At 38.9% G+C, this 17588-nt stretch overlaps 1 protein-coding gene across 1 annotated transcript in view; it reads right to left on the bottom strand.

Moving 5' to 3' along the window:
• Positions 1-17588, bottom strand: part of CABIN1 (calcineurin binding protein 1) — a 1089846-nt gene that overhangs the window by 592556 nt on the left and 479702 nt on the right. Inside the window, exon 27 of the mRNA XM_053701973.1 lies at positions 13882-14058. Coding sequence (XP_053557948.1) covers positions 13882-14058 — 177 coding nt within the window. The remainder of the gene's footprint in view (positions 1-13881; positions 14059-17588) is intronic.

Here is a 17588-nt window from a genome sequence, read left to right as displayed (position 1 = left end):
GGGAGGCGGACCTAGATAAGGAATTTGACATACAAACATGGGATGACATTTTATATAATGCGGGAAGAGGGTTGCTTAGTGCAGATTTACTTGAAAACTGTATTAAGACTAACTTTCGTTGGTATCTCACTCCGACAATAACCTCACACACTCTTAGACACGGATCCAGACTCTGCTATAGAGGTTGCGAAGAAGTGGGATCATACAAACATATGTGGTGGGATTGCCCCCACGCTCACAGAATTTGGAATAAACTATCGCGTTTTCTAAGCTCTATCTTGGAAAGCCCCATTAAACTCTCAATAGAACAAGCATTACTACATACAAGACTTAGAGAATTCAACAAACACATAAACCAGTTCATTAAGATGACCTGCACAGCCACTAGGGTGTGTATAGCACGCCGCTGGAGGGTGAGCGCCCCAACTTGGGGGGAAATTATAATTAAGATTAGACATTACTACAATATGTCAGCACAGGCAGCTACTCTACAAGGTACACAGGAAACCTTCCAGAAGGTCTGGTTTTACTGGATCATGTATGATACACCTAATTCTAGAGTAGAAGACAGGTGAAGGGTTATTTATATATAGGTCCACTTATTCACTCACGTTTAAATTACAGGCCTTGGTGCAATGGGTCAGAAACCAAACCAAATTCCACAGAGTAATAGATGAGATTCCGTATAAGTCCTTATCTACCCCCCCTCTCCCATCCTCTTTCTCTTCATTTCTGACTACTCTCTTCCTTTTTCACTATCTCATACTTTATTCACAATCAAAAGCAGCCATAATTTGAACTTTTATGGCAGAGATCTGAGTAACCTAAAATACTAATTTTGATTGTTTTAGTCTCTTAATGACATCTAGGTTATTGGCGGAATCCTGCAAGTATTGACAGATGAATATTTGTAATAAGGTCAAACTTTTTTTAAAAAAAAAAAAAATTTCTCTTCTTTCTTTTTCTTTTCCTTTTTCTAGATAAGCTTTACGCTGTCATTGTCATTATTAAACTGTATCGTATTTCCAGATTTCTGATATATGTTATATATTACTGTAAAATTATCAATAAAAATCTATTTCAAACTAAATATGAAAGAGAGTGAATAAAATGTTATCAAAATAATCAGATATATACACAAAATCATAAAAAGTTCATACACAATTGGAAAAGTCTGGAAATTCTTGTGGGACGTACTTAGGTTCCAGGCCTAGGCAGCTCACTGTGAAGGGATATGGCTCTTCTCCTGTGGTAGTTGATCTGAAAGCAGCAAACAAAAACAGAGGTACCATATTGCCACGTACAGTCTTAACAGGACAGAAAGTACTAAATAGCAAATAATGCAATCACAATTCAATTGCGCTAAAGGTCAAGGTGCAAATAAGGCAAGTTGGAGTCTCACAGTCATCCAAGAAGACTGGTGCCCCACAAAAAACACCAACGGTGACATGTTCAGTCCTCCAACCAACCAGCTTATGGACTTGACATGAGGTATATATATATATATATATATATATATATATATATATATATATATATATATATATATATATATATATATATATATATATATATATATATATATATATATATATCATAATTTATGTAAGAACTTACCTGATAAATTAATTTCTTTCATATTGGCAAGAGTCCATGAGCTAGTGACGTATGGGATATACATTCCTACCACGAAGGGCAAAGTTTCCCAAACCTCAAAATGCCTATAAATACACCACTCACCACACCCACAATTCAGTTTAACGAATAGCCAAGAAGTGGGGTGATAAGAAAGGAGCGAAAGCATCAACAAGGAATTGGAATAATTGTGCTTTATACAAAAAAATCATAACCACCACAAAAAAAGGGTGGGCCTCATGGGCTCTTGCCAATATGAAAGAAATGAATTTATCAGGTAAGTTCTTACATAAATTATGTTTTCTTTCATGTAATTGGCAAGAGTCCATGAGCTAGTGACGTATGGGATAGCAGATACCCAAGATGTGGAACTTCCACGCAAGAGTCACTAGAGAGGGAGGGATAAAATAAAGACAGCCAATTCCGCTGAAAAAATAATCCACAACCCAAATCAAAAAGTTTTAATCTTATAATGAAAAAAACCCTGAAATTATAAGCAGAAGAATCAAACTGAAACAGCTGCCTGAAGTACTTTTCTACCAAAAACTGATTCTGAAGAAGAAAAAAACATCAAAATGGTAGAATTTAGTAAAAGTATGCAAAGAAGACCAAGTTGCTGCTTTGCAAATCTGATCAACAGAAGCTTCATTCCTAAAAGCCCAGGAAGTAGAAACTGACCTAGTAGAATGAGCCGTAATCCTTTGAGGCAGGGATTTACCCGACTCCACATAGGCATGATGAATCAAAGACTTCAACCAAGACGCCAAAGAAATGGCAGAAGCCTTCTGACCTTTCCTAGAACCAGAAAAGATAACAAATAGACTAGAAGTCTTTCCGAAATCTTTAGTAGCTTCAACATAATATTTCAAAGCTCTTACTACATCCAAAGAATGTAAAGATCTCTCCAGAGAATTCTTAGGATTAGGACACAATGAAGGGACAATAATTTCTCTACTAATGTTGTTAGAATTCACAACTTTAGGTAAAAATTTAAATGAAGTCCGCAACACCGCCTTATCCTGATGAAAAATCAGAAAAGGAGATTCACAAGAAAGAGCAGATAACTCAGAAACTCTTCTAGCAGAAGAGATGGCCAAATGGAACTAAAACTTTTCAAGAAAGTAATTTAATATCCAGACAATGCATAGGTTCAAACGGAGGAGCCTGTAAAGCCCTCCGAACCAAATTAAGACTCCAAGGAGGAGAGATTGACTTAATGACAGGCTTGATACGAACCAAAGCCTGTACAAAACAATGAATATCAGGATGATTAGCAATCTTTCTGTGAAAAAGAACAGAAAGAGCAGAGATTTGTCCTTTCAAGGAACTTGCAGACAAACCCTTATCCAAACCATCCTGAAGAAACTGTAAAATTCTAGGAATTCTAAAAGAATGTCAAGAGAATTTATGAAAAGAACACCAAGAAATGTAAGTCTTCCAAACTCGGTAATAAATCTTTCTAGACACAGATTTACGAGCCTGTAACATAGTATTAATCACTGAGTCAGAGACACCTCTATGACTAAGTATTAAGCGTTCAATCTCCATACCTTCAAATTTAATGATTTGAGATCCTGATGGAAAAATGGGCCTTGAGATAGAAGGTCTGGCCTTAATGGAAGTGTCCAAGGTTGGCAACTGGCCATCCGAACGAGATCCGCATACCAAAACCTGTGTGGCCATGCTGGAGCCACCAGCAGTACAAACGAACGCTCCATTAGGATTTTGGAAATCACTTTTGGAAGAGGAACTAGAGGCGGAAAGATATAAGCAGGTTGATAATTCCAAGGAAGTGACAACACGTCCACCGCTTTCTTGTTTAGACAAGCAGCCATCAGATCTATTTCTGGAAGTCCCCAGATTTGAACAATCTGAAGAAATACCTCTGGGTGAAGAGACCATTCGCCCGGATGTAACGTCTGGCGACTGAGATAATCCGCTTCCCAATTGTCTATACCTGGGATGTGAACCGCAGAGATTAGACAGGAGCTGGATTCCGCCCATACCAGTATACGAAATACTTCTTTCATAGCCTGAGGACTGTGAGTCCCACCTTGATGATTGACATACGCCACGGTTGTGACATTGTCTGTCTGAAAACAAATAAACAATTCTCTCTTCAGAGGAGGCCAGAACTGAAGAGCTCTGAAAATCGCACAGAGTTACAAAATGTTGATTGGTAATCTCGCCTCCTGAGATTCCCAAACCCCCTGCGCTGTCAGAGATCCCCATACAGCTCCCCAACCTGAAAGACTCGCATCTGTTGAGATCACAGTCCAGGTTGGACGAACAAAAGAGGCCCCTTGAATTAAACGATGGTGATCCAACCAACAAGTCAGAGAAGATCGAACATTGGGATTTAAGGATATTAATTGTGATATCTTTGTATAATCCCTGCACCATTGGATCAGCATACAAAGCAGGAGAGCAAAGGGGATCGCGTCCGATGCAGCAGTCATGAGACCAAGAATTTCCATGCACAAAGCTACCGAAGGGAATGATTGAGACTGAAGGTTTTGACAAGCTGAAACCAATTTCAGACGTCTCTTTTCTGTTAGAGACAAAGTCATGGACAATGAATCTATTTGGAAACCCAAAAAACATAATTTATGTAAGAACTTACCTGATAAATTCATTTCTTTCATATTAGCAAGAGTCCATGAGCTAGTGACGTATGGGATATACATTCCTACCAGGAGGGGCAAAGTTTCCCAAACCTTAAAATGCCTATAAATACACCCCTCACCACACCCACAATTCAGTTTAACGAATAGCCAAGAAGTGGGTTGATAAGAAAAAAGTGCGAAAGCATATAAAATAAGGAATTGGAATAATTGTGCTTTATACAAAAAAATCATAACCACCAAAAAAAGGGCGGGCCTCATGGACTCTTGCTAATATGAAAGAAATGAATTTATCAGGTAAGTTCTTACATAAATTATGTTTTCTTTCATGTAATTAGCAAGAGTCCATGAGCTAGTGACGTATGGGATAATGACTACCCAAGATGTGGATCTTTCCACGCAAGAGTCACTAGAGAGGGAGAGATAAAATAAAGACAGCCAATTCCTGCTGAAAATAATCCACACCCAAAATAAAGTTTAATGAAAAACATAAACAGAAGATTCAAACTGAAACCGCTGCCTGAAGTACTTTTCTACCAAAAACTGCTTCAGAAGAAGAAAATACATCAAAATGGTAGAATTTAGTAAAAGTATGCAAAGAGGACCAAGTTGCTGCTTTGCAAATCTGATCAACCGAAGCTTCATTCTTAAACGCCCAGGAAGTAGAAACTGACCTAGTAGAATGAGCTGTAATCCTTTGAGGCGGAGTTTTACCCGACTCGACATAGGCATGATGAATTAAAGATTTCAACCAAGATGCCAAAGAAACGGCAGAAGCTTTCTGGCCTTTTCTAGAACCGGAAAAGATAACAAATAGACTAGAAGTCTTTCGGAAAGACTTAGTAGCTTCAACATAATATTTCAAAGCTCTAACAACATCCAAAGAATGCAACGATTTCTCCTTAGAATTCTTAGGATTAGGACATAATGAGGAAACCACAATTTCTCTACTAATGTTGTTAGAATTCACAACCTTAGGTAAAAATTCAAAAGAAGTTCGCAACACCGCCTTATCCTGATGAAAAATCAGAAAAGGAGACTCACAAGAAAGAGCAGATAATTCAGAGACTCTTCTGGCAGAAGAGATTGCCAAAAGGAACAAAACTTTCCAAGAAAGTAATTTAATGTCCAATGAATGCATGGGTTCAAAAGGAGGAGCTTGAAGAGCCCCCAGAACCAAATTCAAACTCCAAGGAGGAGAAATTGACTTAATGACAGGTTTTATACGAACCAAAGCTTGTACAAAACAATGAATATCAGGAAGATTAGCAATCTTTCTGTGAAAAAGAACAGAAAGAGCAGAGATTTGTCCTTTCAAAGAACTTGCGGATAAACCTTTATCTAAACCATCCTGAAGAAACTGTAAAATTCTCGGAATTCTAAAAGAATGCCAAGAAAAATGATGAGAAAGACACCAAGAAATATAAGTCTTCCAGACTCTATAATATATCTCTCTAGATACAGATTTACGAGCCTGTAACATAGTATTAATCACAGAGTCAGAGAAACCTCTTTGACCAAGAATCAAGCGTTCAATCTCCATACCTTTAAATTTAAGGATTTGAGATCCTGATGGAAAAAAGGACCTTGCGACAGAAGGTCTGGTCTTAGCGGAAGAGTCCACGGATGGCAAGAGGCCATCCGGACAAGATTCGCATACCAAAACCTGTGAGGCCATGCCGGAGCTACCAGCAGAACAAACGAGCATTCCTTCAGAATCTTGGAGATTACTCTTGGAAGAAGAACTAGAGGCGGAAAGATATAGGCAGGATGATACTTCCAAGGAAGTGATAATGCATCCACTGCTTACGCCTGAGGATCCCGGGATCTGGACAGATACCTGGGAAGTTTCTTGTTTAGATGAGACGCCATCAGATCTATTTCTGGAAGCCCCCACATTTGAACAATCTGAAGAAATACCTCTGGGTGAAGAGACCAGTCGCCCGGATGCAATGTTTGGCGACTGAGATAATCCGCTTCCCAATTGTCTATACCTGGGATATGAACCGCAGAGATTAGACAGGAGCTGGATTCCGCCCAAACCAGAATTCGAGATACTTCTTTCATAGCCAGAGGACTGTGAGTCCCTCCTTGATGATTGATGTATGCCACAGTTGTGACATTGTCTGTCTGAAAACAAATGAACGATTCTCTCTTCAGAAGAGGCCAAGACTGAAGAGCTCTGAAAATTGCACGGAGTTCCAAAATATTGATCGGTAATCTCACCTCCTGAGATTCCCAAACTCCTTGTGCCGTCAGAGATCCCCACACAGCTCCCCAACCTGTAAGACTTGCATCTGTTGAAATTACAGTCCAGGTCGGAAGAACAAAAGAAGCCCCCTGAATTAAACGATGGTGATCTGTCCACCACGTTAGAGAGTGTCGTACAATCGGTTTTAAAGATATTAATTGAGATATCTTTGTGTAATCCCTGCACCATTGATTCAGCATACAGAGCTAAAGAGGTCGCATGTGAAAACGAGCAAAGGGGATCGCGTCCGATGCAGCAGTCATAAGACCTAGAATTTCCATGCATAAGGCTACCGAAGGGAATGATTGTGACTGAAGGTTTTGACAAGCTGAAATCAATTTTAGACGTCTCTTGTCTGTCAAAGACAGAGTCATGGACACTGAATCTATCTGGAAACCCAGAAAGGTTACCCTTGTCTGAGGAGTCAATGAACTTTTTAGTGAATTGATCCTCCAACCATGATCTTGAAGAAACAACACAAGTCGATTCGTATGAGATTCTGCTAAATGTAAAGACTGAGCAAGTACCAAGATATCGTCCAAATAAGGAAATACCACAATACCCTGTTCTCTGATTACAGACAGAAGGGCACCGAGAACCTTTGTAAAAATTCTTGGAGCTGTAGCTAGGCCAAACGGCAGAGCCACAAACTGGTAATGCTTGTCCAGAAAAGAGAATCTCAGGAACTGATAATGATCTGGATGAATCAGAATATGCAGATATGCATCCTGTAAATCTATTGTGGACATATAATGCCCTTGTTGAACAAAAGGCAAGATAGTCCTTACAGTTACCATTTTGAACGTTGGTATCCTTACATAACGATTCAATATTTTTAGATCCAGAACTGGTCTGAAGGAATTCTCCTTCTTTGGTACAATGAAGAGATTTGAATAAAACCCCAGTCCCTGTTCCAGAACTGGAACTGGCATAATTACTCCAGCCAACTCTAGATCTGAAACACATTTCAGAAATGCTTGAGCTTTCACTGGATTTACTGGGACACGGGAAAGAAAAAATCTCTTTACAGGAGGTCTTATCTTGAAACCAATTCTGTACCCTTCTGAAACAATGTTCTGAATCCAAAGATTGTGAACAGATTTGATCCAAATGTTTTTGAAAAAACGTAACCTGCCCCCTACCAGCTGAGCTGGAATGAGGGCCGCACCTTCATGTGGACTTAGAAGCTGGCTTTGCTTTTCTAGAAGGCTTGGATTTATTCCAGACTGGAGATGGTTTCCAAACTGAAACTGCTCCTGAGGATGAAGGATCAGGCTTTTGTTCTTTGTTGAAACGAAAGGAACGAAAACGATTATTAGCCCTGTTTTTACCCTTAGATTTTTTATCCTGTGGTAAAAAAATTCCTTTCCCACCAGTAACAGTTGAGATAATAGAATCCAACTGAGAACCAAATAATTTGTTACCCTGGAAAGAAATGGAAAGTAGAGTCGATTTAGAAGACATATCAGCATTCCAAGTTTTAAGCCATAAAGCTCTTCTAGCTAAAATAGCTAGAGACATAAACCTGACATCAACTCTGATAATATCAAAAATGGCATCACAGATAAAATTATTAGCATGTTGAAGAAGAATAATAATATTATGAGAATCATGATCTGTTACTTGTTGCGCTAAAGTTTCCAACCAAAAAGTTGAAGCTGCAGCAACATCAGCCAATGATATAGCAGGTCTAAGAAGATTACCTGAACACAGATAAGCTTTTCTTAGAAAGGATTCAATTTTCCTATCTAAAGGATCCTTAAAGGAAGTACCATCTGACGTAGGAATAGTAGTACGTTTAGCAAGGGTAGAAATAGCCCCATCAACCTTAGGGATTTTGTCCCAAAATTCTAATCTGTCAGACGGCACAGGATATAATTGCTTAAAACGTTTAGAAGGAGTAAATGAATTACCCAATTTATCCCATTCTCTGGAAATTACTTCAGAAATAGCACCAGGAACAGGAAAAACTTCTGGAATAACCACAGGAGATTTAAAGACCTTATCTAAACGTTTAGAATTAGTATCAAGAGGACCAGAATCCTCAATTTCTAAAGCAATTAGTACTTCTTTAAGTAAAGAACGAATAAATTCCATTTTAAATAAATATGAAGATTTATCAGCATCAATCTCTGAGACAGAATCCTCTGAACCAGAAGAGTCATTATAATCAGAATGATGATGTTCATTTAAAAATTAATCTGTATAAAGAGAAGTTTTAAAAGATTTTTTATGTTTACTAGAAGGAGGAATAACAGACATAGCCTTCTTGATGGATTCAGAAACAAAATCTCTTATGTTATCAGGAACATTCTGAACATTAGATGTTGATGGAACTGCAACAGGTAATGGTACATTACTAAAGGAAATATTATCTGCATTAACAAGTTTGTCATGACAATTAATACAAACAACAGCTGGAGGAATAGCTACCAAAAGTTTACAGCAGATACACTTAGCTTTGGTAGTTCCAGCACCAGACAGCGATTTTCCTGAAGTATCTTCTGACTCAGATGCAACGTGAGACATCTTGCAATATGTAAGAGAAAAAACAACATATAAAGCAAAATTGATCAAATTCCTTAAATGACAGTTTCAGGAATGGGAAAAAATGCCAATGAACAAGCTTCTAGCAACCAGAAGCAAAGAAAAATGAGACTTAAATAATGTGGAGACAAAAGCGACGCCCATATTTTTTTAGCGCCAAATAAGACGCCCACATTATTTGGCGCCTAAATGCTTTTTGGCGCCAAAAATGACGCCATGTCCGGAACGCCGACATTTTTGGCGCAAAAGAACGTCAAAAATGACGCAACTTCCGGCCACACGTATGACGCCGAAAACAGAAAAGATTTTTTGCGCCAAAAAAGTCCGCGCCAAGAATGACGCAATAAAATGAAGCATTTTCAGCCCCCGCGAGCCTAACAGCCCACAGGGAAAAAAGTCACATTTTTAAGGTAAGAAAAATAATTGATTCAAGTGCATTATCCCAAATATGAAACTGACTGTCTGAAAATAAGGAATGTTGAACATCCTGAGTCAAGGCAAATAAATGTTTGAATACATATATTTAGAACTTTATAAACAAAGTGCCCAACCATAGCTTAGAGTGTCACAGAAAATAAGACTTACTTACCCCAGGACACTCATCTACATGTTTGTAGAAAGCCAAACCAGTACTGAAACGAAAATCAGCAGAGGTAATGGTATATATATAAGAGTATATCGTCGATCTGAAAAGGGAGGTAAGAGATGAATCTCTACGACCGATAACAGAGAACCTATGAAATAGACCCCGTAGAAGGAGATCACTGCATTCAAAATAGGCAATACTCTCCTCACATCCCTCTGACATTCACTGCACGCTGAGAGGAAAGCCGGGCTCCAACCTGCTGCGGAGCGCATATCAACGTAGAATCTAGCACAAACTTACTTCACCACCTCCATAGGAGGCAAAGTTTGTAAAACTGAATTGTGGGTGTGGTGAGGGGTGTATTTATAGGCATTTTAAGGTTTGGGAAACTTTGCCCCTCCTGGTAGGAATGTATATCCCATACGTCACTAGCTCATGGACTCTTGCTAATTACATGAAAGAAAGGTTACCCTTGTCTGAGGAATCAAGGAACTCTTTGGTAAATTGATCCTCCAACCATGTCTTTGAAGAAACAACACAAGTTGATTCGTATGAGATTCTGCAGAATGTAAAGACTGAGCAAGTACCAAGATATCGTCCAAATAAGGAAATACCGCAATACCCTGTTCTCTGATTACAGAGAGTAGGGCACAGAGAACCTTTGAAAAGATTCCTGGAGCTGTTGCTAGGCCAAAAGGAAGAGCAACAAACTGGTAATGCTTGTCTAGAAAAGAGAATCTCGGGAACTGATAGTGGTCTGGATGAATTGGAATATGAAGATATGCATCCTGTAAGTCTATTGTAGACATATAATGCCCTTGCTGAACAAAAGGCAGAATAGTCCTTATAGTCACCATTTTGAATGTTGGTATCCTTACATAACGATTCAATATTTTTAGATCCAGAACTGGTCTGAAAGAATTCTCCTTCTTTGGTACAATGAACAGATTTGAGTAAAACCCCAGACCCCGTTCCAGATCTGGTACCGGCACAATTACCCCAGCCGACTCCAGGTCTGAAACACATTTCAGAAACGCCTGAGCCTTTACTGGGTTTACTGGAATGCGTGAGAGGAAAAATATTCTCACAGGCGGTCTTACCTTGAAACCTATTATGTACCCTTGAGAAACAATGTTCTGAATCCAAAGATTTTGAATCGAATTGATCCAAACATCTTTGAAAAATCGTAACCTGCCCCCTACCAGCTGTGCTGGAATGAGGGCCGCACCTTCATGCGGATTTGGGAGCTGGTTTTGACTTTCTAAAAGGCTTGGATTTATTCCAGACTGGAGAAGGTTTCCAAACGGAAACTGTTCCTTTAGGGGAAGGGTCAGGCTTCTGTTCCTTATTCTGACAAAAAGAACGAAAACGATTAGCAGCCCTATATTTACCTTTAGATTTTTTGTCCTGAGGCAAAAAAGCTCCCTTCCTCCCAGTAACAGTTGAAATTATTGAATCCAACTGAGAACCAAATAATTTATTACCTTGGAAAGAAAGAGAAAGCAACGTTGACAGTCATATCTGCATTCCAAGATTTAAGCCATAAAGCTCTTCTAGCTAAAATAGCTAAAGACATATACCTGACATCAATCCTAATGATATCAAAAATGGCATCACAAACAAAGTTATTAACATGTTGAAGAAGTTTAACAATGCTATAAGCATTATGGTCTGACACTTTTTTGTGCTAAAGCCTCCAACCAGAAGGTGGAAGCTGCAGCAACATCAGCCAAAGAAATAGCAGGTCTAAGAAGATTACCTGAACATAAATAAGCCTTCCTTAGAAAGGATTCAAACTTCCTATCTAATGGATCCTTAAAAGAAGTACTATCTGCCGTAGGAATAGTAGTACGTCTAGCAAGAGTAGAGATAGCCCCATCAACTTTGGGGATTTTTTCCCAAAACTCTAATCTATCAGATGGCAAAGGGTACAATTTCTTAAACCTTGGAGAAGGAGTAAAAGAAGTACCCAAACTATTCCATTCCCTAGAAATTACTTCTGAAATAGCATCAGGAACTGGAAAAACTTCTGGAATAACTACATGAGGTTTAAAAACTGAATTTAAACGCTTATTAGTTTTAATATCAAGAGGACTAGACTCCTCCATATCTAATGCAATCAACACTTCTTTAAGTAAAGAACGAATAAACTCCATCTTAAACAAATATGAAGATTTATCAGTGTCAATATCTGAGGCAGAATCTTCTGAACCAGATAGATCCTCATCAGAGATAGATAAGTCAGAATGATGGCGGTCATTTAAAAATTCATCTGAAATATGAGAAGTTTTAAAAGACCTTTTACGTTAAATAGAAGGAAGAATAACAGACAGAGCCTTCTGAATAGAATTAGAAACAAATTATTTTACATTAACAGGAACATCCTGAACATTAGATGTTGAAGGAACAACAACAGGTAATGGATTACTAATGGAAATATTATCCGCGTTAGGTAGTTTATCATGACAACAAACACAAACTACATCCGGAGGAACAGTTACCAAAAGTTTACAACAAATGCACTTAGCTTTGGTAGAACCAACATCAGGCAGCGTCTTTCCAGAAGTAGATTCTGATCCAGGATCAGGTAGTGACATCTTGCAATATGTAATAGAAAAAAAAACATATAAAGCAAAATTATTAAATTCCTTAAATGACAGTTTCAGGAATGGGAAAAAATGCAAAACAAAACAAGCCTCTAGAAACCAGAAGCAACTAAAGAGTGAGACTGAAATAATGTGAAAAAAACTGGTGCCAAGTATGACGCTCACATTTTTTGGCGGCAAAAACCGTCTGCAACAAACATGCGTAAAAAATAACGCAACTACGTGAAAACTTCCGGCGTCATCTATGAGGCCAGAAATGACGATATTCTCGCGCCAAAAATGATGCAATAAATGGTAGCATTTTCTGCACCCGCGAGCCTAACAGTCCGCAATTTAGAAATATAAAAGTCAATTGAAAATTTTAAGGTAAGAAAAAATATTTAATTCATATGCATTTTTCCAAAAAATTAAACGGACAGTCTGAAAGAAGGAACACTGATTATCCTGAACCATGGCAAATATAAGTTTAAAACATATATTTAGAACTTTACATATAAAGTGCCCAACCATTGCTTAGAGTGTCATAAATAAAATAAGACTTACTTACCCTAAGACACTAATCTACATATAGTAGATAGCCAAACCAGTACTGAAACGAGAATCAGTAGAGGTAATGGTATATAAGAGTATATCGTCCATCTGAAAAGGGAGGTAGGAGAAGAAATCTCTTCGACCGATAACAGAGAACCTATGAAATAGATCCCCTAGAGGAAGACCATGGTATTCAAATAGGTAATACTCTCTTCACATTCCTCTGACATTCACTGCACTCTGAGAGGAAAACCGGGCTTCAGCCTGCTGCGAAGCGCATATCAACGTAGAAATCTAGCACAAACTTACTTCACCACCTCCATGGGAGGCACAGTTTGTAAAACTGAATTGTGGGTGTGGTGAGGGGTGTATTTATAGGCATATTTAGGTTTGGGAAACTTTGCCCCTCCTGGTAGGAATGTATATCCCATACGTCACTAGCTCATGGACTCTTGCCAATTACATGAAAGAAATATATATATATATATATATATAGTAGATTGAGTAAAACATTTATTTATTAAAACCAGTTAAAAGTACATAACAAGCAACGCGCTTCTCAGCTCCATGAGGCTCAGGCTTTCCCCATGTCAAGTCCATAAGCCAGTTGGAGTACTGAACACGTCACCGTTGGTGTTTTGTGGGGCACCAGTCTGCTGGGATGACTGAGACTCCAGCTTGCCTTATTTACACCTTTATCTGTGGTGCAACTGAATCATGAGTGCATTCTTTTACTATTAAGCACTTTCTCTCCTGTTAAGTCTATACTTGGCCATGTGGTACCTGTTTTGTTTGCTGCTTTCAGATTGTAATAACAAATGTTGTCCCAAACATAAATCAACAAGCATAATTTTCTGTGACAAGTCAAGAAAGGACACCTTATAGAGCATCACTGCTACAAAACTATGTAAAATTACTGCTATAAAACAAGCACATTAATTAACAATTATTGCTATATTCCACTGTGTACATTATGGCTATTATACACAGAATGAGAAGCAACTGATGTTTCAGTCATTTAGCGGCAAGTAGGCTTTAACAGGTCTACATTTCCCTCACTGTCCTCTTAATATTTGGCCTGTCCTTCACAGCTTGTTTTACCTTTATCATTGACTGGCGCCAGGACCTCTCTGTACTGTGCAGCAGGGTAGGAGCTGTTGGACCTCTTCTCGGAGTACAGTCTCTTTGTGCTGTCCTGGGAACTAGCAGGCTCTGTGAATGTATCCTGTGTGGAGCTTGAATCTGACAGGACAACTGCTATGCTGTCTTGACTTCGATCTAAGAGGGGACAACAAGCAGTGAGTCATATCACAAAGTACAATGCACCTCAACTATTAAATATAACAGCAAAAAAAAACAACAACAAAGCAGCTATATTTCCACCTGCAGACAAATTTTTAGATCTCTGGGTTATCTGGATTCACCTGTCAACCTAAGAGCTCAGTAGTTCATTTTCACCCTTTGTCTTCCAGCCAGGACAATAAGAGTCGGCTCACATGCACTCCCTATTTAAACCAAGAAGCCTCACTTTACACCTAAAACTTGGCAGCTATCAGAATATTTATTCACTGAAATGAAACGCACTAAATCTAACAATTTGAGCTTAATTTTCATTAAAAAAAAAAGCCTTGATCTGAACAAATGTATTGTTACTGTCAGTAGGGGAAATTGATACAAAGTAATAAAAAGAGAGAGAAAATATGTTAAAATGCTTTTGGTTTTTGGAAAATTCCATTAAATAGACTTGATATTAGAAGTCAATGCAAGCTCTGTTTGCCTCTCAAGAATTACTCTCACAGAAACAAAGTTAATCCTATCATAATATTATTTTGTGTATCTAACTAATACAAACAACTTTGTATAAAATATATACATTAGTCTGCAAACCCTAATCTTCAGCAAACAATATTTAAATGTGGTCTGCAAACCACACATGACAAATATAACTGAAGGCCATGTAACAAAATTAAGATTTATATCTGTGATAAATCAATTCCTTCACGTTCAAAAAGTGACAGCACATAATTCATTATTCTTTGGTAAGCAGCACCAAACCACAGAGATAAGGCAGAAAATCCCTGAACTTAAAGGGATTGAAACCCACATTTTTTCTTACAATAATCAGATAGAGCATGCAATTTTAAACAAATTGTCAGGCTTCTACCCTTTCAATATAAAATGCTCTCTTCTTCAACTTCCTTCCTAGTTGATGGTCATTTCAACACCAATAAATAGGAAATCAAAACATGGGGAAAAAAAAATCTAATCCTTATAACCAGTTAACACTGATTAAGCCTTAAAGTGATGGTAAAGTAAACGTCTTTACTAAGTGCCATTTTAACTAACTTTTAAAAATTAAGTTATATCTCTATTTTACGGAGCCCCAGAGCAGTCACACAAGATTGCACAATTTATAAATATTTATAATCATGCTATTCCACCTTAAGCATGAATCCTCCCCATTACAGATCAGCCTGCTCATGCTTTCAGTTTAGTGGGTCAGTGAGGATCAATAAAAACAGACTGTTAAGTGTGCACTTCAGCTTCAGTAACATGGATTTCTAAAAGCTCAATGTTAGCATTATGTTATGTGACAAACAGAGCAGTTAGCATAGCATTAAGCAGGGTAATATTTTGCTGAAAAACATAATTTATGCTTACCTGATAAATTCCTTTCTTCTGTTGTGCGATCAGTCCACGGGTCATCATTACTTCTGGGATATAACTCCTCCCCAACAGGAAATGCAAGAGGATTCACCCAGCAGAGCTGATATAGCTCCTCCCCTCTACGTCAGTCCCAGTCATTCGACCAAGAATCAACGAGAAAGGAGTAACCAAGGGTGAAGTGGTGACTGGAGTATAATTTTAAAAGATATTTACCTGCCTTAAAAAACAGGGCGGGCCGTGGACTGATCGCACAACAGAAGAAAGGAATTTATCAGGTAAGCATAAATTATGTTTTCTTCTGTTATGTGCGATCAGTCCACGGGTCATCATTACTTCTGGGATACCAATACCAAAGCAAAAGTACACGGATGACGGGAGGGATATGCAGGCTCATTATACAGAAGGAACCACTGCCTGAAGAACCTTTCTCCCAAAAATAGCCTCCGAAGAAGCAAAAGTGTCAAATTTGTAAAATTTGGAAAAAGTATGAAGCGAAGACCAAGTTGCAGCCTTGCAAATCTGTTCAACAGAGGCCTCATTCTTAAAGGCCCAAGTGGAAGCCACAGCTCTAGTGGAGTGAGCTGTAATTCTTTCAGGAGGCTGCTGTCCAGCAGTCTCATAGGCTAAACGTATTATGCTACGAAGCCAGAAAGAGAGAGAGGTAGCAGAAGCTTTTTGACCTCTCCTCTGTCCAGAATAAACGACAAACAGGGAAGAAGTTTGGCGAAAATTTTTAGTTGCCTGCAAGTAGAACTTGAGGGCACGAACTACATCCAGATTGTGTAGAAGACGTTCCTTCTTTGAAGAAGGATTTGGACACAAGGATGGAACAACAATCTCTTGATTGATATTCCTGTTAGTAACTACCTTAGGTAAGAACCCAGGTTTAGTACGCAGAACTACCTTATCTGAGTGAAAAATCAGATAAGGAGAATCACAATGTAATGCTGATAACTCAGAGACTCTTCGAGCCGAGGAAATAGCCATTAAAAACAGAACTTTCCAAGATAACAATTTTATATCAATGGAATGAAGGGGTTCAAATGGAACCCCTTGTAAAACGTTAAGAACTAAGTTTAAACTCCATGGCGGAGCAACGGCTTTAAACACAGGCTTGATCCTAGCTAAAGCTTGACAAAAAGCCTGGACGTCTGGATTTTCTGACAGACGCCTGTGTAACAAGATGGACAGAGCTGAAATCTGTCCCTTTAATGAACTAGCCGATAAACCCTTTTCTAAACCTTCTTGTAGAAAAGACAATATCCTAGGGATCCTAACCTTACTCCAGGAGTAACGTTTGGATTCGCACCAGTATAGGTATTTGCGCCATATTTTATGGTAAATCTTTCTGGTAACAGGCTTCCTAGCCTGGATCAGGGTATCAATAACCGACTCAGAAAAACCACGCTTTGATAAAATCAAGCGTTCAATTTCCAAGCAGTCAGTTTCAGAGAAGTTAGATTTTGATGTTTGAATGGACCCTGTATCAGAAGGTCCTGTCTCAGAGGTAGAGACCAAGGTGGACAGGATGACATGTCCACTAGATCTGCATACCAAGTCCTGCGTGGCCATGCAGGCGCTATTAGAATCACAGATGCTCTCTCTTGTTTGATTTTCGCAATCAATCGAGGAAGCAGCGGGAAGGGTGGAAACACATAAGCCATCCCGAAGTTCCAAGGTGCTGTCAAAGCATCTATCAGAACCGCTCCCGGATCCCTGGATCTGGACCCGTAGTGAGGAAGTTTGGCGTTCTGGCGAGACGCCATGAGATCTATCTCTGGTTTGCCCCAACGTCGAAGTATTTGGGCAAAAATCTCCGGATGAAGTTCCCACTCTCCCGGATGAAAAGTCTGGCGACTCAAGAAATCCGCCTCCCAGTTCTCCACTCCCGGGATGTGGATTGCAGACAGGTGGCAAGAGTGAGACTCTGCCCAGCGAATTATCTTTGATACTTCCATCATTGCTAGGGAGCTTCTTGTCCCTCCCTGATGGTTGATGTAAGCTACAGTCGTGATATTGTCCGACTGAAACCTGATGAACCCCTGAGTTGTTAATTGGGGCCAAGCTAGAAGGGCATTGAGGACTGCCCTCAATTCCAGAATGTTTATTGGAAGGAGACTCTCCTCCTGATTCCATAATCC

Source organism: Bombina bombina, chromosome 2, assembly GCF_027579735.1.
Source record: "Bombina bombina isolate aBomBom1 chromosome 2, aBomBom1.pri, whole genome shotgun sequence".
Lineage (NCBI taxonomy): Eukaryota > Metazoa > Chordata > Amphibia > Anura > Bombinatoridae > Bombina > Bombina bombina.
The sequence above is the reverse complement of the archived record's forward strand: the minus strand, read 5'-3'. Positions and strand labels throughout refer to the sequence as shown.